General features: G+C 37.1%; 1 protein-coding gene and 2 long non-coding RNA genes across 6 annotated transcripts in view; 2 read left to right on the forward strand and 1 right to left on the reverse strand.

The window, feature by feature from the left end:
* The first annotated feature begins 263 nt into the window (after positions 1–263).
* On the forward strand, positions 264–19925 carry Scgalpha (sarcoglycan alpha). 4 transcript variants are annotated; one of them, XM_067085580.1, is made up of 13 exons: positions 490–640; positions 2863–3174; positions 6069–6217; positions 7578–7735; positions 8531–8609; positions 10487–10682; positions 10807–10981; positions 11121–11243; positions 11683–11798; positions 13561–13611; positions 15333–15530; positions 16577–16639; positions 17163–19925. In XM_067085580.1, exons 3-13 carry the CDS (start codon positions 6070–6072, stop codon positions 17182–17184), a joined length of 1329 nt encoding a protein of 442 aa, XP_066941681.1. In that variant the 5' UTR covers positions 490–640; positions 2863–3174; position 6069; the 3' UTR covers positions 17185–19925. The 4 variants fall into 4 exon arrangements, with proteins under 4 accessions (XP_066941673.1, XP_066941687.1, XP_066941681.1 ...); XM_067085572.1 differs by lacking the exons at positions 490–640; positions 2863–3174 and adding an exon at positions 264–410; XM_067085586.1 differs by lacking the exons at positions 490–640; positions 2863–3174; positions 13561–13611 and adding an exon at positions 283–410.
* Positions 19926–21934: 2009 nt separating this feature from the next.
* LOC136828774 (uncharacterized) overlaps positions 21935–24443 on the forward strand; it is a 31448-nt gene continuing 28939 nt past the window's right edge. The window contains exon 1 of the long non-coding RNA XR_010850219.1: positions 21935–22072. This is a non-coding gene — a long non-coding RNA (uncharacterized lncRNA). The remainder of the gene's footprint in view (positions 22073–24443) is intronic.
* Positions 23640–24443, reverse strand: part of LOC136827987 (uncharacterized) — a 2515-nt gene continuing 1711 nt past the window's right edge. The window contains exon 2 of the long non-coding RNA XR_010849876.1: positions 23640–23933. This is a non-coding gene — a long non-coding RNA (uncharacterized lncRNA). The remainder of the gene's footprint in view (positions 23934–24443) is intronic.

Below are 24443 nucleotides of genomic sequence, written 5' to 3' on the forward strand. Positions count from 1 at the left end.
CGCCCAAAGAAGGCCATCATTAACTCAGGAGTATCATCCATAGCCTTATACGTGTAAAAATTACACTAATTGTAAATCATATTCAGAAGATCTTCAAATTCGTTGTATTATTTAAAATCAATAGTCTTCAAACTGCATTACTAAACGAATTATTTGCAGATTAAATAAAAGATTCATTTTTATTGTAATACATTAGATATTTTGAATTTATATATGTAAAAAATGAAGTTTGAATAAGCATTATATCGAAAGATGACACTTATGAAATTACTCCTGAATTTCAAGCTGGGGCGGAGGGCTGATTGCGCAGTCTCCACTGTTCGAGGAACATAAGGAACTCACGGCAGGCCCATGAACCCATTTTGTAACTTCTTCTGAAAGGGAATAGCAAACACGACGGAGACCCCTAGGTAAAGGTCATTATGCACTTCTACAAACGTTAGCTCTTGATCTGACTTGCGGTGCAGTTAACATTTTGGTTTCATTAATGGGTCCACCTCGCCAGGTTTGAAAGGACCCTCTCTCAGATGGTGCAGAATAATTTGGAGAAATGTCACGCTTCCGGCAATAATGTTTGTGTTGCCAAGTGTCGGGGAAATTCAGGCAGACCTACGATGGAGTGAAGTGAACAACAATAAAGGTTGCGCTATTTCTGAGTGTTAGAATCAGTAAATATAATATCGAAGATCGTCTCAAGTTTGCGGCCCTCCACCCCTTTCTAGAAGCACTTTACGCATCCCCGATAAATGTCTCATTAAAAGGTCTAGTCAAGTATCTTAAATGGTCTTCAGGAAAAGCAATCACCATGTCGCTAGTGTGTGATTAATAGGGTGGAGTTATATATGGGTTGGTCATTTGTGAAATGAGGCTATTTCAGTCTCGTTTTCTTTTGCTATTGTTGATGAAGCTTTGGATAGGGGCTTGTCCTGAAAGAAACTGCAGCTTCCTTTCTGGCTCGCTTCAAATATAAAATCTTTGTCAGTGAAAAAGGAATAAACTAAATTGGAAGCGGTTGCAATTTGCAATACTTTTTTGGAGCCTTTTCACTTGATTTTACAAGCTTTCTGTGTAATGAAAAAGTTGAACACTTTACTGATAAAATTTGGTACACAAAAATATTTGCGTGCATCTTCGGTCTTCAGTGAATATTGTACCTACTTGTCAATATTATTGATGATCTTACTTTTTATTCTCAAATTGTCATTTGTGATACTTTAATAAGCCGTGAGTAAAAAAAAAGTTCTATAAAATGTATTTAAATGAAAGTGAATATTTCATATGAAATCATAGTAATGTTTGGAGATGTTAGACAGACAAATAATGTAAATATGTCCTTTCTCTTTAATCTTTTGGTAGAAAATCACGCCATGAAACAACAAGCTGAATATGCATATGAATACCCTCATGCTAAATTAATCATCTTTAGAAATGAAAGTCAAACCTCACATGTTTCCCAATAAGTAATGAGTTTCGAGTGACATTTTAAAAATTGAAATTGAGACGGTATTGGTGTTCTATATTTACTATTCGGCGTGCGCATTTAGATAGCTTCTTGTTTACTGCTGCGCTTTAAAGTACCTGTCAGTCTTTAAGTCATGCACTCAAATTTTGTTAACTGATGATTTTGAGTGAACATGATTGATGAATTGTAATTAATGAACACTCATTTTTTAAACCTGACCGTGGGAATTAATCATATGGACAGGACTTTAGCAAACCTAGAATTTTGATTATGAAATTTGTCAAGAACCGGAGTTCATTTCCATTTCTTTTTGAGTTTGATATAATTCTTTTAGTTATCCGATTCCACATCGTTCTTGTGTGATAAAACTGACCTCACGTCAGCACTGGCCCTTACACAGAGCACTCATTTGTTTGTTATGTGAAATGTTATGTTTTTGTTTTAGCATTTATACAGACACTTGATGATAAGTGGATAACTCTTCATCTTTTTTTTTTTTTAATTTAGTTCCTAAACTGATTTGATACCGTATTGTATTTAGCCTATGTGAATGATTAGATTAATTCAGCGAACTTATCCCACTCTTTGGGAATTGCTGAAACAAACCCAAAAGAAGGAAAGTCATTGTGACAGTTAGTCAACTTTAATATATATATATATATATATATATATATATATATATATATATATATATATATATATATATATATATATATATATATATATATACATACTGGTATGGTTCAATGGGTTCTCAGATTGACTGTAAGAGCTCTTGGCTGTAGTTTAGTGATGTGGTGACTCTCAAACGAACATGGCCAAGTCGCAAAACTCGATCATCATCATAGCCAACATCACCAGTTTCTTGAATAACCTATTCTTGTTCATAGTAACTGTTTTTAATAGATAAACCTTTAATTTCTTCTTGGATGAGTCTAGTTTTCTCACTGGTGAACTTGAAAGGACATTATTATACTATATTCGAGAGATTCCATGACGTTCTGTAGACAATTCTGTGTTCTGTTTATCTGGAGGGAATTCTCTTTTATGACAATTCTTCGTATGTGTTGTGGTTAGATGAGATCAATATAATGGAAAGTCCGCCTCTAAGTTAGGTCTAATGTAATCTAACAGGAACAGGGCGTGGTTCCTTGGGACAACGCTGCGTGGGGCAAGATCACGTCAGTAATTGGATAAAAGATCTGTGATGTGTCGCAAACCGAACACTGTCTTACTGAAGAGGCATGTTGGGAAACAAGCGTAGGTTCCTTTTGTTAGAATACAAATATTATCTATCTATCTAGGTACAATATACATATACATGCGTGTACTTGTGTACTTGGGTATTTGCGTACACGCTTGTGACATATGAACTTTTGCAATAATCAGTGATCTCACAGGTGGAAGATATGTGACTAGGGCATCCGCTAATTTGACACCTTTAGTACAATCATCTTTGGATATAGCAGGTGTCCGCGTCACATGGGGCAGGCAGAACTTTCCATCACTGTTCTGGGTCGAAGCTTCTAGGACCTTTGCCTGGTTTTAGTCGGATTGTAAGGGCGTCAAAGGAAGAGTGTGTTAGTTTGTGTATTGTGAAAAATGGCTGTCCGAAGGGATCTTGTGAAAGGTTACACGTTCGGTTTAGAGGAGCCAAACCAGTAAGACTTGCTGGAACACTCTGGGGTCAGGATTCCCTTTTTGCTGAAAGGGTAAGTGTTTAACTTAGAAAATGACTAACTTTCTAGTGTTTAACTCCCAGTGATTATTTCTTTGTTTCCTTTCAATATGTCTTTCTGTGTGATATGAACTGAATGAGTTCTGATTTTCAATGGGAGATGGTTCTGTTCCTTATAGATGTTTCAGGTGGTAACCATAATCAGTCATGGCATATTAGCCACTTAAAATGAACTGGCGACGCAGTAGACGTGAAAACTTATTTTGGGGTGAGACTTGGAAATAACGTAGAAGTGCTAGGTGACTTGGTGGCAGACGGGAATTAATCCCACACATTGTGTTTTCTTGCAACTGTTTAATCTTTGCTTTTGGGGGTGTGGCTTAGTGGGTTTGATATATAATTTCATTTTACATGGCCTGTTGTTAGACTTGCATGATAGAGTTTTATTTTTTTATTTACACACACTTTAGAGATAGGAACAGCGCTTTATGAGATAGATAGAAAGAGAGAGAGAGAGAGAGAGAGAGAGAGATTATTTAATAAATTTATTACGCCCAAAGACGTCAAACAAAGTTACATATTAGCAGTTACTTACAGTACATCAGAAATCAACAGAAAAAATTACAGCATTGAATTATAAATGTACAAAAATAACATATGAGATCGTATTCCATTATCACAACAACTGCAACAGACACACAGCCACAAAGTGTGGATAGTATATATATAGGTGGTCATCTTTGAGTAAATATTATAAATTTTGTCCTTGAGGTAACATATTCCTGACATGGGGCAATATAGTGTTAGGTTATTGGCATTAGCAAGGTTACACAGTTTATATGAGGTGTGTGGTATATCTAGTGTCTGTCCAACCTGCCCACAGAGAGAGAGAGAGACCCAGTGCCAACCTTTCGAAGCAAATGTCTCCTGTCCATGTATGGGGTGGGATAACATATATACAGTATATATACTAACTGACCAACCCGGCACTGCCAAGAAAAACTCTGAATGACATTCAATAAACTATCTCTCTCTCTCTCTCTCTCCCTCCCATTTTCTCCTCCCTAACTCCTGCTCTTCTCTCTCTTCTCTCACTCTCTCTCCCAACACACCCATTCACTATTATAGAATTCAACAACCTAAGGCCATGTATTCACAATGGAGTTTACCTGTCATTTCTTCTGTCAGTTCATCGAAACTGCCATTAAAACTTACGTGTAGACAACAGTTTGTGGGCGGAGACAGTCCACTCACCAGAATGGATGAACTGATGGTATTACCTAAATATCTTCCAACCGACCGACAGGTATTTGCATTTATGAACAGGTTAGCGCCAATTTCGTGACAGTTTGCCATTGTATTTCATCTGGAAGCATCTCAGATGCTCTGATCAGAATATGAATAAATTATGTATAGGCTTATTCACTTCACTGTTAGACCATTCAACGCTATTTTAGGCTGTTATGTCCAAATCATACAATATAAGTCTAAAACAATATTTCCATGTGATACAGACAATTTGGTATAGGCTTAGGCTATTGATGTCTTTTTATGTGTTACTATAATGAAAGTAAACGTCACTGTCCATTTCATAAACAACTGAACCATACAAAATTTTCTGTGGGTTTGTCCAGCGGTTTGGATTTCTATAGAAGCCAAACAAAGACACAAATATTCACTTTTATATAATATATATATATATATATATATATATATATATATATATATATATATATATGTGTGTGTGTGTGTGTGTGTGTGTGTGTGTGTGTGTGTTTTGATCTTTCCCAACACCGATCTGATTGTCTGCAAGTGTTTAGAGAGGAAAACAGGTACATCAGTTTTTATGGTTTTATATATATAAAGTATCTGAAGATATTTGTGTGCAAATGACATACACAGGTTATATATATATATATATATATATATATATATATATATATATATATATATATATATATATATATATATATATTACCCCAAATGTGTGATGTTTATTGAAGGAGAAAATGAGATTATCTGGTTTGCAGTTGAATGACAGGACAGAAAAAAAGATTATGTACGGACAAAGGCTCAAGAGGACTGGCAGGCGAATTTTCTTTCATCTGGAGAAAGAAATTCCTCCAAATACTAGTGCATTAGCCTTTAATCGAGGCTGACGTTATTATTTCTTACTGCCGGCCACTGGCAAGAGCTGTTGTTGTTAGACTAAACTAATGTTCCAGCTCCGGGCCTTGCTAGTACTAGCGAACAGTCATTCAATAACTGTAAGGCAGCATGTTAACACTAAAATTCATGGCTTGCAAATTGCTGAAGTGGGTCGAAGGAGTTGTTTTTAAATGCCGTATCACAGGTGAGGTGAGGAAGAGAGTGAAAATTGAAGAGAATGGCATAGAGCTTCATTCCAAAGGCGAAGTGTGGTTTCATTGTCCTTCGCTGTTAGAGATCCTTCTGGTCATTCTTATTAACTTTGATTGCATTTAGTACCTACTGTTTTAGAAAAAGTGCGTGCTGCTCATTGCTTTTCAGTCATCATCCATATTCCATCTGAGGAACTAATGTCACACTGTCAATAGTACTAGAGAACTTTCTATTTCCGCCACTTTTTAGGCGAGAACAGCTGGCTTGTGTTGCTGTTCATTTGTCTTTATTAGGACGCATTTGTTGTTCTCTTGTTTCTCTTTATTTTTCATATGGGTAGGCCTATTCTATTGTGCGGGAGTTTGCTTTGCAAGTTAATGCACTGTAGGAGTGTAAGTGTTCTTTACGAATGCTTGCGTATTGTTTATACAAGTGTGTATAAAACTGTATGAAAACCATATACAAATACGTAAGATTTAACATTTATATTTTTTACACCAGGCTAATACATTAAGACATCTCGCTGTAGGAGAATTATTACCCACATTTAATTTTCTCCCTGAACAGGATGGCTCTATGGGCACACGGCATACTCCTGCTGGGGGCCTCTTGTTGCTTCCTAGGGGTACCAGTGTCAGGGTCTGACAGCGAGATATTTTCGTCCCAGCTCTTCATCCTACGTCTGACTCACCAGGACTTCGACTTCCATCCTCCAGGTAACTCTGTGTTTTTTTTTTTTTTTTTTTTTTAGTTTCTGGACTCTCATTTTGGCGTATTGTTCGTTTGGGTCTAATGAATGAGCAAAACTTGCTCTACGCATTTTCCTGGCTGAGCCGAGCACCATTAAAGGTCCTGCCTGATGTTGGGAACTTGGTTGTGGGCGATTATTCCAGAGAACTGACAAGGTGGCGTGATGCATGCTGACTGTACGTACAGAGATGGAGCTAGAGAAAAGGAAGAAGCTGAATAAATTGAATTGAATTTATTAATTTTTTCCTGAAGTAGATGACGATGAAATTCATTGAGACTATTTTTCTCCTCCTATCTGAAATCCTGGATACTCCCACAAGCTCACGTAGCTTTCTGGAAGATGAATGAATTAAACGATGAATGAAAGAACTCAGAATAACAGCTTAAACTTTCTCATTAGAAAATTCGCAGAGAAAATTAAATTCTTAGTTCGTATATATACATTGCCTGCTGTAGTATTTTTAAACTTTTGAGAAGTAAGAGAAACTCTGTTTACTGAGGGAACAGAAATAAGATGAGTCTGATTCGGCACGCTTTCAGAAACCTCTTGATGGTGCCTGTCTGTTGAAAAGACAATGTCAAACTGTTGCCACGAGCACTTGTAGGGTTATAGAAATGTCAGCAAGGAAAACGAAGAGTTAAGACTAACCGACGCGGGAGAAGCCCTTGAGAGGAAAATGTTGAATTTGGAAGTGAAAACGTAAATTGTGGATTCAGTTCGGGATCAGTCTGTTTCGATGTGACGTAATTAAAAGAGTTGCATCGTTTGGATATGAGGGCATCTTATAATTCAGTCATCTGTCTTGGAAATTACGGAAAAAGGGCTCTGTTCATTGCCGGATTCAAATCTATTCTGTTTATGACGCAACTTTTTCAAATTTGATTCCTCTATATATGATTGGTATAATTTTGTTTGCCTTGCGTCCATTTATGCGTGTAGATTTTTAGACGAGATTCTTGTCATAAATACAATGTGTATGATAACATGTTTTTTCATTATGTGACTTATTTATATTTTACATGTCATATTCTCTCTCTCTCTGCATGCGTTTAAATGTATGTATGTGTCTATTTCAGAAGAAGTAAATATAGGCATACCAGATAACGATTTTCACCTTTAAGTTAATAGGCTAACAAGTATATTTTTTAAATAGTCACACGATGCAAATATTCTTTTTGTGTATACATTAACCATAAGTGAATGCACACACATCTCAATTCATTTACAATAAATTAATTGGTGGAGAGAGAGAGAGAGAGAGAGAGAGAGAGAGAGAGAGAGAGAGAGAGAGAGAGAGAGTAAATCCAACCTTTCTCTCTCAAAAGAGTCAGGAGCAAGTCAGGACGTGACCCCACGAGTCACATATCGTCCGAGTCTGCACAACAGACCTGATCTGCCCAGCTGGCTGCATTACTACTACTCTACGCCCAGCAACACTGGCTTTGTGTATGGAGTTCCTCCCGAAGACGTGTCTGAATTCAGTGTAAGACATTTTATTTCACCCTTATCTCCTTTGAATTTCCTGTTTTAGCATTGTAACTTTGTCTTCTTCTTTGAGTGAGCTGTTTGAGTAGCGTTGCAACTTTGTCTTCTTCTTTGAATGAGCTGTTTGTAGCATTTTAACTTTGTCTTCTTCTGAATTTCCTGCAGCATTTTGCAACTTTGTCTTCTTCTTTGAATGAGCTGTTTGAGTAGCATTTTAACTTTGTCTTCTTCTTTGAATGAGCTGTTTGAGTAGCATTTTGCAACTTTGTCTTCTTCTTTGAATGAGCTGTTTGAGTAGGCTACCAAGCAAGCGAAAGGAAATATTAAACACTTTGTGAAATAAACGAATCAGTCAAGTCATCTTTGAGTATTTTCTAACTTGGAACTCATCAAAAGCATTCAGTATTATCTTGTCTGGGATACGGGAGTAGATAGACTGATAAATGAAAAAGCTCATTTGATAATCTATGACGTGTTGGTAACCAAATTGGAGCTGTAAAATAAATAAAAAAATAGATAGAGAAATAAGTATTTATATCAAATATCTTGCGAATATTTCCTCATCGGAAATAAATAAATAACCGGAGAGAGAAATTGTGTCTAGTACCTTTAACATGAAGTGGAGATGGAGACGAACGAAAAAAAAAACAAATGCCGGCACATCACTCACTGCGCTCGGCGGAGATATGCTCGCTCCAATTAGTGTAGAGGATTATAGGCTGGAGTCTCGGCCGCCGGGTCCCTGGAAGGCTATTAAATGTCTAATTCCCTCTTTCTTTTGATATCACTGCAGCTGGAAGTCGTGGCTCGAGACAAACACACGTACGAAACGTCCTACCGTCTCTACAGCATGGATGTCATCAAACAGACACGTGAGTCTAGAAGTGTATTGATTGTTGTTCCTTTCTTGCATTTCGTATCGTTTAACTTTAAACAGTCACTCCAGGTTTAGATTGCTTGTTGTTTTAGATGTGATTCCTCTTCTCTTCTTCTTCTTCCTTTTAATAACCGAACACTGAAGACTTTCAGTCCGCGTGTGAATATAGCGTACAGTTCCTTTCCAGTAACTGCACAATTTCTTTTCATCCTTCGCGTATATAAAGAAGCAATTTTTAAACATCGTTTTCCCCCAGAGAAAGGAATTAAAACAACTGCACTTTGTTCAGTTGGGATTTTCATTGCTCTCTCTCTTTTATATAATATTTTCATTGTGATAAAATATTCATAGTATCCTTCTGAAAATTCGTGCAAGGCTTATGTCAAGTATTAGCGAGTATCATGAAACCCACTTTACAATTTAAACGCTAGTCGAGTCATCGCATGGAGGAAATTTACTCCCAAGTGCACTGACGTGGCCTGGCTACATTTTTTTTTTTTTTTTTAAACATCAAATAGAATTATAGTCTTTGCGTCTCTTTCCTCGCTCGAGGAAATTTGAGAGATTAAATGACGGAAAAGAACGAAATTGCTTCGACATGACCGCATACGTCTACTTTTTACTCTTCGCGGAATAAATAGGAGATTACCCCAGCCTCGTTCTTTTTCAAAACCTGGTTTATTTTTTCCCCATGGTTGAACAATAACAATATTTTGAATGCAGATATTTATGGATGCTTTCAAGCGTACGCTCTCGTAGTGCCAAAACCCAAATTCTCGTTCTCAGTTTTCCTTTTTTTAAATTAAAAGAAACTATTCGTAATTGGAATAAGTAATTAGTGGTTGAGAAGTAATTACACTTTTTCTGTATTTTCTTCTATCTTATGTAAATCGTGCTCGAATTCCCGTCTGGCCACAGGGAAATTTAGACAGCGCAGAAGTCATGAGAGATTGAAGGAACTCACTGTGCACGTCTAACTGCGTAGAAGGAAATGCTGACGTAGATATTCCCTTTAATGATGATGCTAATGATTTTTCGTTTCCTTTATAATAAACTTCGTTATGGGAATGAAAGGAATTTTGACATTATGAGAATATAATGGCAAGATCAATAGGTCTATCGTCACTCGGGAATGTGGTTACTCTTCAGCAAAGGAAGCAGGAGTTAATAAAATGATGAATTACGTTTTATATCTATTGAGTATTTTTTTTTCTTGCAAGAAGAATTTACAAATGCGCTGAAAAAAAAACTGTTTTTCTTGATATAAAATTTTCAGTTTTCCAGAAAACCAAGCAGAAATATAACACAAATGCCTATCATATAAGGAAAACTTATAGAAACCATGACTTGCGGATCTTTCGATATCCATGAAGATTCAGGAAACGCAATAAAAAAAGGGACTTGGTGATGCCACTCACTATGATAAACTTGGAAATATTATTATTATTGAAGATGAACCCTATTTGAATAGGGTTCATCTTCTGCTTAATAATAATAATAATATTAAGCCCAGAGGGCCAGTGACATGAAATTCAAGCTTACAAAGAATTTGGTGTTCACTGGAAAGAAGTAACAGAAGGTAATGTGAAATATAGAGAGAAGAGGTCACTAATTGAAAAAGTTAAAAAAATAAATTTATAGATAAAAATGTAATTAAATTATTAAAATACAAGGAGAATCGTATTAGGGTAGCAATACATTGCACCTTCGCTTGAACTTCAGAAGTTCCAACTGCACAGGGAGACAGACTGTTCCACAGCCCAACGCTGTGAGGAATAAAGGACCTCTGGAGCTGAGAAGTTAGACAGCGCGGCACATTTACTGCATAAGAAAAGTGATTTCTTTACTATATACTTTTCCCCCCTCTTTCAGAAAAGCCATACGAAGTCCGTTTCAAGATCACCAACATGAATGTGGACGAGTTGTTGGTCGAAGAGCGCTGGGAACGCCTCAGAGGGGTGATGGCACGACTCTGGAACCAAGACTCCTCGCAGCTGACTGTGACCTCGTTGACCTCGGCCACGGACAGAGGTGATAGGAAGCCGCTTCGACCTGACGAAAAAGAAGGGTAAGGTGCACAACCCAGTGTGTTGTGGTAACTTTGTGATGCTGTAGCCTTTTTGGTGGGTCGTTTTTATTGACTTTAAGTTTTACTCTCAGTTACATATTCTGAATCACGGTAAATCTTGCAGAGTTTACATCAGCTACGGAAGTTCCGTGAACTTCTCGCAGCCTCTCCTGGAGCTGGAGAAAGAGGTAGAGCCCCTGTGGGACCACAGGCCATGCCCCACGTACTTCAAGAAGACATCGTACGAGAGGTTCTTCCGTAATGCCAGTTTTGCCATCGACTGGTGCAGCTTCAAAATGGTGGGTTCTCGAGGCTACGGAAGTGTATGGAATAACATCGTGTGCTTGCTAATAATAATAATAAAAAATGCTACTAATAATAATGATAATAAAATATTAATATAAATTACGCATCTTTTTTCTACTCGGCCACTTTCAGGTTGACAACATCAGGAGGTTTGAACACTTGCCCGATTACGGGAAGGACGACAACGGTCACAAATCACCCGTCATCTCGGCTCTGGAGAACGAAGGAAGAATTTACCTGCAGAGCAGGGAGCAGGTATGTTAGAGGGAGAAATATCTACTGATAAACAAATGGAGTTGTGTTTTCAGTTATGGAAAAGTCTTTGAACCATTAATCATTACGGCAAAATTTATTTGAAGCGCTGTAGCACCTCAGTTTAACAGACACTCTGGTTGTCCGGCCTCTCTGATAAGTAACAAAGTCCGTTACGTAACATAGACCTATACTCTACCCTGCGTTTGAATGTTTCTTGATATCTTACATTTAACAGCAATTCTACATAGTTCCTAACATAAACTAACCTAGACTTTACACTTAACAAACAATTTAAAAGATATATAAACGAATTTATCACATCCAGAATGGTGGAATAGTCAGAAATAATCAGATTACGGCAGCCGGTAAGTACAGAAGTCTGGTAAACTGAGGGCCGTACTTCTTTTGTAGGAGGGTCAACATTGTCTTCCTTTTGCAGGTCATTAAGCGGTCTTACACCTACGACGTCGTGCACACGATTCTCATCCCTCTGGTCGTCATGATGGCTCTTCTGGGTCTTCTAACCCTGGCCATGTGCTGCCACCGCACGAACATGTGAGTGTTGTTGTTTTGTTTCAGGTCTCTTCAGCGTTTTCAGGCTCTGTTAAACCTTTTCAACTTCCCTGGAACTCGCGTTGGGGGCTTTTATGGTTCATGAATGTTTTACGTTCGTTGTTAAACTGTTCCAGTGTCCGTAAATGTGAAATGTTTATCGTCAAGGACTTTCAGTCCTTAAACTGCAGTGTCCATGAATTTTGAATATTTGTTTTCCAACTCTTTCAGTACTACAGTGTTCATGAATGTTGATTGTTTGTTTACAAATCCATTCAGTGTCCCTAGAACTCCTGAATATTGGATATTCATTGTCAAACGTCTCAGGTCCGTGAATGTTAAAAACTTGGTGTGAAGTTCTTTCAGTAGTTTGAGGGTTCATGCATGCTTAATGTTTGTTGCGTTTCTCAGAACTTTATCAAATTCATGAATGTGAATGTTAAATGTTTATTGCTAAGGCATTTTAGTACTTTAAGACCATCAGCAATATCTATTCGTTGTCAAGCCATTCTGATGATTTTGTGGTATTTATATTACAGTTTTTAATGCCAAAACCTTTCAGTACTTTCGGGTCGATAAATGATAGTGTTTGCTCACAAACGCATTCAGTTCTTTTAAGATTCATACTTCACTAATATCATGCTGAGGACTTCCAGTAATTTTCCGTTAGTCAGTGGTGAATTTAAAGAGCTTGTGGGGTTTATCAGTTTGGTAATTCGTGCTTGAATCCCATTAGAAAGTCCTGTTTGGAGTGGCTGGGTGTATGTTTGCAGTTTTAAATTTGTTGGGCTAGGTACCTTTTCATTTAATCTTAAATTTAAATATAATGTCAGTTTAAAAGTTTTGCCTGACATTTCTGTTGATTGGTCAGAGTTCGAAGGGCCACACTTTATGCCTGTGCTGGCATAAGGCCTGCTTAATTTATGCCAGCCAACGAACTATTTGCCTGTATCTGTGTTGAGCAATTCAGTTAATTATGCCAAGCTTAGTACACTTTTCCAGGCAGTGTATTTTAGAAGCTGCATTTTGGAAAAAGATTTGAAAAGTCACTAGATTTTTGTAATCCAAATTTTAACATAAAAACCTTGAAAAGACTTTGCTGGTATAAATATCGTTGACTGTTCTGGTTTTGTATTCAGAAATGTTCTTGGCAAAACTGTATATGGAATCATGAGATAACTGGGAAATTTGAACTGGAATGAGCGGAGGAGGAAAGAGCAAAAACCAATTGCAAGCAATGAAATGGTTTTGCTTTTACTTAAATTCACGGATTCATTAGTTTTTGGGCAGAAAAGTGCCGAGCAGTAGGACGTGTTAATTTTAAAGTTTAAAAAAATGAGGTTTATACAAGAGCGCAAATGCTTCAGTCCTTTCAGTGTGATAAAGTGTCTGATAATGTCTCATCATGCAGGCATTTTTAATATGTCAATATTCAAGTGGCACTACAAGAAACTGAATTTTGATTTTTATTTAATATCTTATTTTCTGATTTAGCAGTGGTTGGAAGAATTGATGTCGGGACTATATATATGTATATATGTGTGTGTGTATCAATTCTTCCAAACAATACTAAATCAGATATTAATTTACAATCAAAGTCCAGTTTCCTGTAGTCTCACTTGAATACTGTCATATTGAAAATGCTTGCATGATGAGACGTCATCAGACACACACGCACATATATATACATATAATAGATATATAAATACACTATAAATAAAACCTCTTCATAGACAATAACTGTTGCCATAATTATGACCCGTAGGGACCAGCAGTCCAGCGACTTTTTCGATGAACTCTTTGATGACTTTCCTCGGTAAGCGAACTTTGTTTTGACCTTGCAAGACCAAACCAAAGGTCCCAGAATGTTGATTTTTTTTAAACTTGTGTTTTGCAGTAGGAAGTAGAACTAATCAGCCGTAACGGAGAGCTCTTAGAAGTTGTGTGGGAAAAAAGGCATGTTCAGATATTTTACCTGTGTTTATTTATTTTTATATAATATCAGCATTTCTAGTTACTAACCTTGTTTGTGAGTTTTCCGAATATTAACCATGTTTTTTTTTTTAACCATTTGCAATGCAGACTTTTTGGAGTGCAAAGTTGTAACTCATTGGCAATGCAGACATTTTTGGAGTGCAAAGTTGTTACTTCTTTGCAGTGAAGACATTTTTGGAGTGTCAGTTGTTACTTCTTTGCAATGCAGACATTTTTGGAGTGCAAAGTTGTAACTCATTGGCAGTGCAGAGATTTTTGGAGGGCAAAGTTGTAACTCATTGGCAATGCAGAGATTTTTGGAGTGCAAAATTGTTACTAATTTGTAATGCAGACTTTTTGGAGTACCAAGTTGTAACTCATTGGCAATGCAGACATTTTTGGGGTGCAAAGTTGTTACTTCTTTGCAATGCAGACATTTTAGAATGCAAATTTGTTACCCATTTGCAATGCAGATATTTTTAGAGTGCAAATGTGTTACTTCTTTGCAATGCAGACATTTTTGGACTGCAAAGTTGTAACTCACTGGCAATGCAGAGATTTTTGGAGTGCAAAGTTGTTCCTCATTTGCAATGAAGACTTTTTGGAGTGCAAAGATTTCTGGTTTGAAATGAGTCTATAACATCAAACCAAAGATTTCGGAATTACAAGTGAAATGAGATAACGATAAACTTTTCAAGCTCACGTTTTAGACATATGGGAAGTAATATAAGTCAGTATTCAGTGGTTGGGGAACAGATTGGGATTGAATTAGCAAAAAAATATGTCTATCGAAAGGCTAAATGCGATGTTGTTTGTCGAGTCAATTAATTTGAAGTATTCAGTGAAAGGACTTCCATTTTCCCTCATTTCTGAGCCCCCTTGTGTTTTTGTGACTTCTCTCAAAACTAGTTCCCTTTCCATATGAGAAAACAAAGATTATATCTTGATCACACAACTTTTCTTTCTCCCCTGAATATGAACTGGAGGGGAACTGAATTTTCTTGTTGAACTTTTACTGCAATTTCTCAGAAAATGATTTTAGATTCTGCAGTGAAAGGTTCGTATCGTGTGTGGACAGCGTTGTGTTAAATGAAATAGCTTTCTTCTTCTTACATAAACTTTCAAATGAAACTGAATGTAGGCATGCTCTGGGCTTGAGCTTCGCTCATATGAATAATCGCTTAAAAGAGTTTGAATTTTGATTTAAAGATCTGCGTGAACTACCAACTCGCATTATTCTCTGCAAGGTGGAATAGGGAGTGATGTGTAGCATATGTTATGTTGGCCTGTCTTTTATTTTTTTAAAATATTAACCGGTCTGATTCTTTGTCGTGTCCTAATAAGTTAAGTCTCTGGATGATATATTTTTCAGATAGCGCATAATTTTATATCTTGACGCACAGCATATTTTGATAATTTGTCAAAATGAAGAAATAAGACAAAGTGACTGTACAGTACAACACTAAGAACAGCTCAACGCTGAATCGGGAGAAGGCGGGAAAAGATATTTCCCTTTGCAGCGCAATTTCCACGTCAGAGTAACGACGAATGTCTCCCCCGCAGCATCCCCAAGGGCCAGGACATTCAGATGGTGCAGTACGCCAGCATCAACAAGGCCACGGAGGCTCTGAGGATGTTGAACAGGCAGCACGAACATTCTCCTCACCCTTCGACGGCCACCACCACCACCCAGGCTGACACGCTTCCCAGATCACGAACCGCCAGTCCTTCCTCGACCCTTCCCAGGAACTCGACGCTCGGGTGAGGATAAGAAGAGTTTTGAAGTTATTGGTCTAGGGGGATATGGAGGGGTTTTGAATTTTGAATTGAATAGCCAGTAAGAGTGAGCAGGATTTTGAACTGAATGGCCAGTAAGAGTGAGCAGGATTTTGAACTGAATAGCCAGTAAGAGTGAGCAGGATTTTGAACTGAATTGCCAGTAAGAGTGAGCAGGATTTTGAACTGAATAGCCAGTAAGAGTGAGCAGGATTTTGAACTGGATTTTGCAGGATTTTGAACTGATTGCCAGTAAGAGTGGGCAGGATTTTGGATAGCCAGTAAGAGTGAGCAGGATTTTGAACTGAATAGCCAGTAAGAGTGAGCAGGATTTTGAAATGATTAGCCAGTAAGAGTGAGCAAGATTTTGAACTGGATAGCCAGTAAGAGTGAGCAGGATTTTGAACTGATTAGCCAGTAAGAGTGGGCAGGATTTTGAAGTGAATAGCTAGTAAAAGAGAGCAGGATTTTGAACTGAATAGCCAGTAAGAGTGAGCAGGATTTTGAATTAAATAGCCAGTAAGAGAGAGCAGGATTTTGAACTGAATTGCCAGTAAGAGTGAGCACAATTTTGAAATCATCAGTGCGCGGGAATTACTTAGTTGCAAAGTCATTTGTCGTTTAATAGGTACTTAGGCATTAATCAAAAACGTTTTTATCATATTTTTTCCCCAGGTAGTATATTTCTGAAATAAGGCGGTCTTAATTGCTCAATTTTCAAACGTAGTAGATCCAGTTCTCATATATTGTAAATACCCGTTACTAATCTCAGTTGAGAATGTGTAGATTTTTCCTATATTTACTCAACGACATTACCTGGAATTCACACTTCAGTGTTTGACTTTGTAATTGTTTTCCAGTTTCTTTCGTAAATTTTCCAGATTCCACAGCCGTGAAGGGCACATTATATACTAAAGTTTATGAGTCACTGACTTGGACTATTAGGCTGTTCTGCTGGCGAGAGATAAAATGGAGGGAAAGTGACTCGTCAATCTGGAATTCTTAGCCTAATCTGATCTGGATTTTCACAGGAGCAGACGATTCGAGGACTATGCCACGCTGTCGAGGCCGGATCCGCCACCTTATCAGAGAAAGTAAGTGCATTCGTCGTCTGATTAAAAATAGGACAAGGGAAGTATTGGAAGTTCAAATCGATGACTATTACTAGTGTGATTATTTATATTATTGTCACATCTGAAGGATACTTTGAGCTTTAATGATATAAGTTGGGTATACTAGAACCGTCATATATTTACATACTTAATAAATAATGAATATTGATTGGGGAGCTTTGGTTCATTTCGTGACTCGAAATAGTCGCGCAATAAAATTTTAAGAACATTTAATGGATTTTTGCCTCCAATGGAATGAAAACTTGAATCACTTTTCTCAGATGGCTTCGTAACACACTTCATGCCACCTCTTCCTGTGTTTACTGCCAAGCTTTGGAATTCCCTTCCTGCTTCTGTTTTTCTTGACCCACAACCTCTCTTTCAAAAGACAGGAAGGTCTGTCGGTAACTTTTCTCGTTCTTTTCTTTGCTTCTGGTCTGGGCTAGAAACGGCAACAAGGTCTCTGCTATTTAAAAAAAAATTTAATAATTTTTTTTTATTTCAGTGGGACTACGCCTACACGTTAAAAACAACGTGTCATTCAGCAAGTGGTTGAAACGTCTAGAAAAAGAAAATCGTCATCAGTGCCTATTTCAATCAGGTCTGAAAACTGGTTCATCAATATTTGTATGAGTTCAAGTGGAGAGATTTAAGGACGATCAAGACTCCTTTGCAAGAGAAGGGAACAATTCTTCTTTCTCCTATATCTGGGAACTGTTGGAGCGTGAAGAACCATTCTCTGGCTTCTAAAATTTGACTTTTAAAGGTATCTCATTGGTAAGTGCAAGTTGCAGAAGAAATGGAGCCCCAATTTTTTTCTCCAGATAAAATAACGAACGTGGAGGCTAATGATTTTTCAGAGCATTTGGTTGTGATCAAACCTCTAAAGTATAAGCAAGCAATCAGTGTGCAGTATTCTACAAATCCGTCATAAATCATGAAGAAATGTTAAGATGTTGTAAGAATTTATAGTAATTTTATCACTTACTTATCAAAAGCGTAGAAGGTGCAGAGTTTAGACGAGTAAATATCACTTAGGAAATACATATCGTATCCAAGTAAAAGATTAAAGTTTGTGAAGAGACCACGGGGCGGTTCATTCTGATGTCGAAATTGAGTTCAGTCGATTATTCTAATCAAAGTCAGCTTTTCCCGCAAACTCGACTTGGTTCGGTCTCTGAATTAGTCTACGAAAGCTGTGTGCGAAGGTTTTCAGAAAGAGTTCGTTTCGCGTGATGAGGTCAGAGCTGTCTTTGTAGGTCAAGGTCAAGGTCAACCAGTTTAACATCTAATAGCAGCGACTTTGCGCAGCAAAACGATTCTTTTTGATCAGAGGGAATTTCGCTTTTGACAGATATTTGTAACGCGGTTGGGTTTGCTTCAGAAGTTGAATTTGATTTTAATGTTTGGAGCTGGACTTAAGCCTTCTGTCCTCAAGAATCTACCTCCCCGTCTTCCTTGCATATCAAAAGCCAGTACAGACGTAGCTTGGAACTTCAGTAATTGGTCCAATGGAGTAATCTGTGCGCTCCAGTTTCTCTGTAAATGCCTGCCAGTACAGCAGATCAGAGCATCTCATCAGCAGATGGCAATTTTACAAACGATCTTTAACTGGATTAACTTAACGCAGAAACTTTGTTAAGATCGTAAATCTCGAAGAATAATCCTTACAGAAAATGCACTTTTGAGTTAAATCTTCACAAAGCCCAATTTATCTCCGATACTTTTGAATGAACACAACAGAACGAAGAAGCATTATCGCTTTCCCAGCAAGGCACGTCAGACGGAGACCCTACTGTAGAAGTACACCTGAAGAAGGACGGAAATGTTCAAAAACATTTAATGAATGAGTTAAAGCAAATTTAAGGTAGACACCAAGACTAACATTTATGTTATCAAGATTCGCCACAAAGATTGTATTACGCTTCAGAAAAAAAAAAGTTATTTAAAGCAACAAAGCATATGGCGTGAAGGTGCATGCGATTGTAAATTTAAACGGTAACGAATAACAGCGTTATGTTAGACTGTGTGAAAATAAAAGTAAGGACAAAGAAAAGTAAAACTTTGTGTTACAGTTCGAGATATTCACAGCAGCTCAGGCAAGACATTTTCAATTTTCCCGCGGATTTCCCAGGAGAATAGAGTTCGGCAATACAAAGGACGGATTTAATCGTTTTACATTCAGACGTTGTAGCTTAGATGACATAATACTCTCGCGACAGTAGAGGAATGCATAATCTATTTTAAGTCTACGTCCTCTAAACGGAACGCTGCTAGATGTTATCCTATCATTTCAAAAAAGAAGAGGAGTTTTCAAAGTTGTGGTTTGTCTTTAAAAAAAATTGCATATCAAATGGCGGAGTCGAGACAAATGCTTTTAACTTTCCTTTATTCAGAGGAAGGAACCCGACTCGTTAGAGGAACGACTTCATAGCTCAAAAAAGGAAGAATATAAAAAGTAAAAAAAAAAATAAATAAATAAATAAATAAACTTTCAGTAATGCACAAGATTTAATTTTAAGGCTCTGATGTTGTTTCATATTTTACCATTCACTGTGCTGATGTAGTATATTGATATTAGTTTTCATTGTTACTTATATTTAAGGATTAACGAAAGGAAGACACTCCTTTGATGATTTCTATGAATTTGCATTAATCAGTTAGTGTTTTATATATATGCATATATATATATATACATATACATATACACACACAAACCCATATAATATATATCCCCAAATTCTTAGTTCGACTGCATTAGTTGATAGCGAGTATCCTTCCATAAATAAATGCGAAAAGATCCATTGCTATTATGATATTCAGACGTAATAATCATTCACTAATGCTACGTACTTATTGATATTAACCGTAGATGTAGGGAAAATGAATATCCACGATGTCCTTGATCAGATTATTATTATTATAATAGACGTAAGGAAAACAGTGGTACAGTATATTATGATTTGGTGTTGTGAAGTACTGAGTCCAAAATAAGCCTACAAGAGTATATGTCTTAGTCTAGGTCAGAATTCTTTACCGGTGAGCTGTCAGTGGCAGTAGCAGAAACATTCTTGTGTCCACACCTTGCCCAGGTGGGCTGTTTGGGTCAAGTATTAAAAAGACTGAAGCTGCGTTCACAGACTGATGTTTTTCCCGTGGACTTCTTGTCCTCAGTCTTCGCCGGTCAGTGACTGAGAGAGCTGCGCAGCGCAAGCCACTGCTCATATCCCTGTGAAAAGTTCGGATCGAATAAAAACACAAAATTATACTCTGACTTTGTTTCTCTTCATCCTGAGATCAAATATCAACTCTTGTTATGTATTTGTAAAGACCAAAAATTGATTTTTGATGTGACGTTGGTCTAGAACCACGTGACTTCGTTTAGCCAATCGTGGAACAGCAAACATAAAGCGTAGCGAAATGTGGTCACTGTAGAAGTTTGTGCACTTTGAGAGACAAGCAACACGTCCAGTATTGCCACAAGGAGTACCATATCCTTAAGACAAGGGCCTCTGTGTCAGGTTAGGTTAAGCTGTGATGTATCTGTCGAGATATTGTTTTCACTAGTGTATTGAAGGATTCCTGTACAACTAGACTCAGTTTCTTGAACTGAGAGTCTCAAACTTAAAAGCACATTTCCGAGAAAAATCAATATGGTTTTCATTCAAAACCCAAAATTATATTCTCGTTCCTGTAGCAACTGTATATCTGTACCATACAGTACACAAACATTACTGTATTATTGCACACAAGACGAGATACAAATGCAATACTGCACAAACTTCAAGATGTAGTTGAAATGTCCGTGCATCGATATAAGATTCAGTGAGGAATGCTGTGTGTTACTTCACGATATTTTGTAGCGTACGAGAGAGAGAGAGAGAGAGAGACAAGGCCTAGGAGAGAGAGAGAGATCCCAGTACACGCGAGAAGGGAGAAATGACTAACACATGTCGGTGAAATGAAGGTCCTTGGTGAGATGTCCCACCCGCCATCTGGGCTCGCCGTTCACACGAGAACGGCCGCCTTGATGGTTTATACAACTCGTCTCTTGCTGTTTCTGTTAACTTGAAAGAACAGAACTCTAGATGTCAATTGCACGAAAGACTTGTAAATTATATATATATACTAACTGACCAACCCGTCGCTGCCTGGGATAACTCTGAATAACAACTGATAAACTTTGTGTGTCTCTCTCTCACTCTCACTTTTTGCCTCTTTCTCCTCCCTAACACTCTCTCTCTCTCTCTCTCTCTCTCTCTCTCTCTCTCTCTCTCTCTCCTGACTGACTCTTTCCCTCTTTCTTCTCCCTAACAACTCTACTCTCTCTCTCTCTCTCTCTCTCTCTCTCTCTCTCTCTCTCTCTCTCTCTCTCTCTCTCTCTCACCCCCTTCCCAAACTCCACCCCATTTGGTGCCATTAATGTATTAGACCAACATTATTCTTTTCCAGATAGTAAGTCTTATGTATACCAAAATTAGAGTTTATTTAGTTACTAAGTCTACGAGCAGAACCAGCACTGTTTCAGGGAAGCCCTTCCCAGCAACATCCCCCCCTTTGGTGCTAGTGATGTCTTACCCCCACAGTGCTGATTTCTAGATAGTAAGTCTTACATATACCAAGTTTGGTTGAAATTGCTCAATGCGTTTCAGAGTTATGCTGGAACATACACACGCACATACATACATTACATAAATTTTAATATATATATATATATATATATATATATATATATATATATATATATATATATATAGATATATACTGTATATATATTTACTTATTATTGCATTCACTCTACCATGGAAATAACTTGCATCCAAGGGAAATTTTAACTGATGAGTGCAATTGCCCCAATTCAGGACTCGAACCGGGTTAAAACTGGATCATTTGGTTCATATCGAAAAATACATTATAATCCCAATTACTGATCATGTCGACTGTGGAGATAAAGACATTAATGGTATTTAATCTTGATAAAGGGTATTTAAGCTTATTTTAATCTTGCTACTTTGATTTTTAAGACCTCACAATTTCCATAGAATTAACAGAGAATTTCAGTTAAGAACAACTACCATCTTAGAAAACGTACGATAAAGTGAAACACAAAAAACATATCGTATTTCCTTAATACGATTTTACTCCACTAAAAAAGTAAATTATGAATATACAAACCAATTTTTGTTGCTTGTGCTTGCGCAAATCGACTGTATTTTGAACAGTTACTAAAGTCTTGGTCATAGGTGGTTAAAGACTTCAAGTTCCAGTTACCTTTTAAACAGTGCTTCGTATGTCGTGCTTACAGTGTGTTCCACGATTTTCCGCATAGAACTTTGTACCGGTACGTTGTGCAACTTATAATTGCTGAAATGGACACGGGAATTCCTCAGGAGGAAATGGAATAGCATTTTAAATGTAAGTACAAAGCTTACTGGAATTTATTTACCCGTAATTTTGTGCTAGTCAGGAGATAAGCTTTCTCCTTTAACATGTCTTATATTTTTAGCAAAGAATTGTAGCACTAAGTGCAGTAGCGATTTCCCTTTTGAAATAAGATTATCATTATTCTTACACCTTATAGGTCACGTAATATAAATTAAAGGAGACCTTTCTCCTCTTTTAGGCGTGTTACTGAGATGCCTAAGGACACCCGGTGGATTTTGTCAGTCATTAAGAATTCTTTTCAGTAGGTAGGCCTGTAGGATAACGCCTACGTCATCAGTTTTAAACTTGTACAGGCAGCGTTGGAGTTGTTTAACAAAACTCATTTTTATTAAACGGTTTTTCGACCGTATACCAAAACGACACGTGAGAGTATTTCGGGACGACGTGAACAAATAGCAGAAAACAACTTTTATCATTCGATTCAAAGCAAAAATAGTTGTATTTGCACGTGTCAGAAAGCTAGTATAATTCACGTCTCATAGATTGGTAATAGCAAGAATAAGTTTGGTAGCCTAGGCTACACCTGTGCCGTCAAACTGCTCGTCTACTCGTTTGGTAAGATGCTATGTCATTTAAACTTTATGTAAAGTACAACTTAATTTTGAATTTGTAGAAATAATTTCTTTGGTTGAAGTTACGAATAGTAACAAGGAAAAAAAAATAATCTTTAGGCAAATGGTAGTAGACCTATGTCAATTGATTTGATAGGTAATTTTATTGTTGTTCCTTTTAGGACAAGTTTCATTCCAGATATGTCAAAATGACTTTCTAACGGTAATCCTTATGTAATAGTTCTCTCTACGTATCGTTCAAAAGCCTTAGAATATAAAGAAATGACTTTGCTAGCTTTTTCGGTTTGTTTACAGAATGCGGAGCATGGCGGGAAAAAGAATTATTCTGTTAAACGTATTATCAAGACATCATATAATTCAGCATTCCAGTTTTAATATGTTTTGTCAAAAGGTAATAATAGCTATTTACATTTATAGAGGTTACTGACTGCTTAATAAGGGAATGCATTCTTCCGCTCGGCTACTGCTGAGGTAACTCTGACGATGTTAAGCTCTACCGTTACAGACACAAAACCGTTTAAGGTTTTCCTTCTTCTACCTCATTTAAATTCTTGTTTATATTATATATCTCCATCAAGTTTTTTGGTGATTACATCGCATTGCACTACAACTGTGATATAAGGAGAAGAATCATGAAGGAATTACCGTTTAATTTCAGTTAGAGGGAACGGAACAGTAAATATTCTGAGATGACTAATGTTCCACTTCTCTCTCTCTCTTACACTTTTCTCAGGTATCACTGACATCCTCAAGGGAATTTTTGAGAGAAATATCGCTGAACACTTCAAGAAATAGAATTCAGGACGTCTCTTTTCATTGGAAATTAATTTTGTAACCTTTTTTTTATTGCTGGTTAGGGTTTCAGCTAATTTATCCTAACGTTCTGGTGCATTTTCTAAATCTGAAAATAGGCTAAGTATACGAATCTTCTCAAGCTAAACAGGAATATATGAATAAAAGGCCCGTAATCTTCAACATTCTTTATAATACAGTTAGCAATGGATTCACGACTAACGCCGTAACGATAAAACAATTTCTTCACGATCATACGAACTGAATATTTGATATAAATACATTTCTGTGCACAAGCACCATTGGTTTTATCTGCCGTTATAGTAGATCCGACATTCTTTGATACTTCGCAGTTATTGGCTCAATGGAAACTCCTTGCACGCAGGTTTTTTTTTTCTTTTTATTTTTGCACTAAGGGTAAGCTTCTTTTGGGAAGTCGCCTTCCTTGGGGCTGAACATTTCCGCTCCTGCGGAAGAAAATGACGAGATTAAATAGTGTTGAAATATGACATCAAATTTATTTATATAAAAAAAAAAATCAGTTTGAAATAAAAGAAGGTAAAACCTCTTAGCGTTAGACTGCTAGACTCTTTTCTCATATTCAACCAGGCAGTAATTAAAAAAAAACACACACACGCACACTCACACACACACACGCAATAAATAGTGGAATGAGTTTATCGTAGGTGGAGTTATGGTCCTCCCCAATTTCAACAAAGTCCAAGACACTGCAAATTTAGTCTCTTCTAGTTTAAAAAGAATAAAATTCCTTCTTAAAATGGGGAATGCAAATTTAATCTGTTCCAAAGAATAGAAGCATTCCATCTTTAATGGCAGAATGCAAACGTTTCGTCTATTCTGAAGAATAGAACTTCCTCGTTTTGAAACAGAATGAAACATTTAGGGAAAACGAAAATTTAAATAATAAGGTCTAGCAATCTAATTTTAATGACAATTACAGAGCCTAACGGGACGCA

The sequence above is a fragment of the Macrobrachium rosenbergii genome, chromosome 3 (genome assembly GCF_040412425.1).
Source record: "Macrobrachium rosenbergii isolate ZJJX-2024 chromosome 3, ASM4041242v1, whole genome shotgun sequence".
Taxonomy (NCBI): domain Eukaryota; kingdom Metazoa; phylum Arthropoda; class Malacostraca; order Decapoda; family Palaemonidae; genus Macrobrachium; species Macrobrachium rosenbergii.

Bases quoted from the DNA above. Each gene is read 5' to 3' on its own strand.
- Scgalpha (XM_067085572.1), top strand. From the start codon at position 6,070: ATGGCTCTATGGGCACACGGCATACTCCTGCTGGGGGCCTCTTGTTGC. The intron at 7,736-8,530 runs GTAAGACATTTT...ATATCACTGCAG, and splicing joins AAGACGTGTCTGAATTCAGT to CTGGAAGTCGTGGCTCGAGA. The intron at 16,640-17,162 runs GTAAGTGCATTC...TTTTTATTTCAG, and splicing joins CCGCCACCTTATCAGAGAAA to TGGGACTACGCCTACACGTT.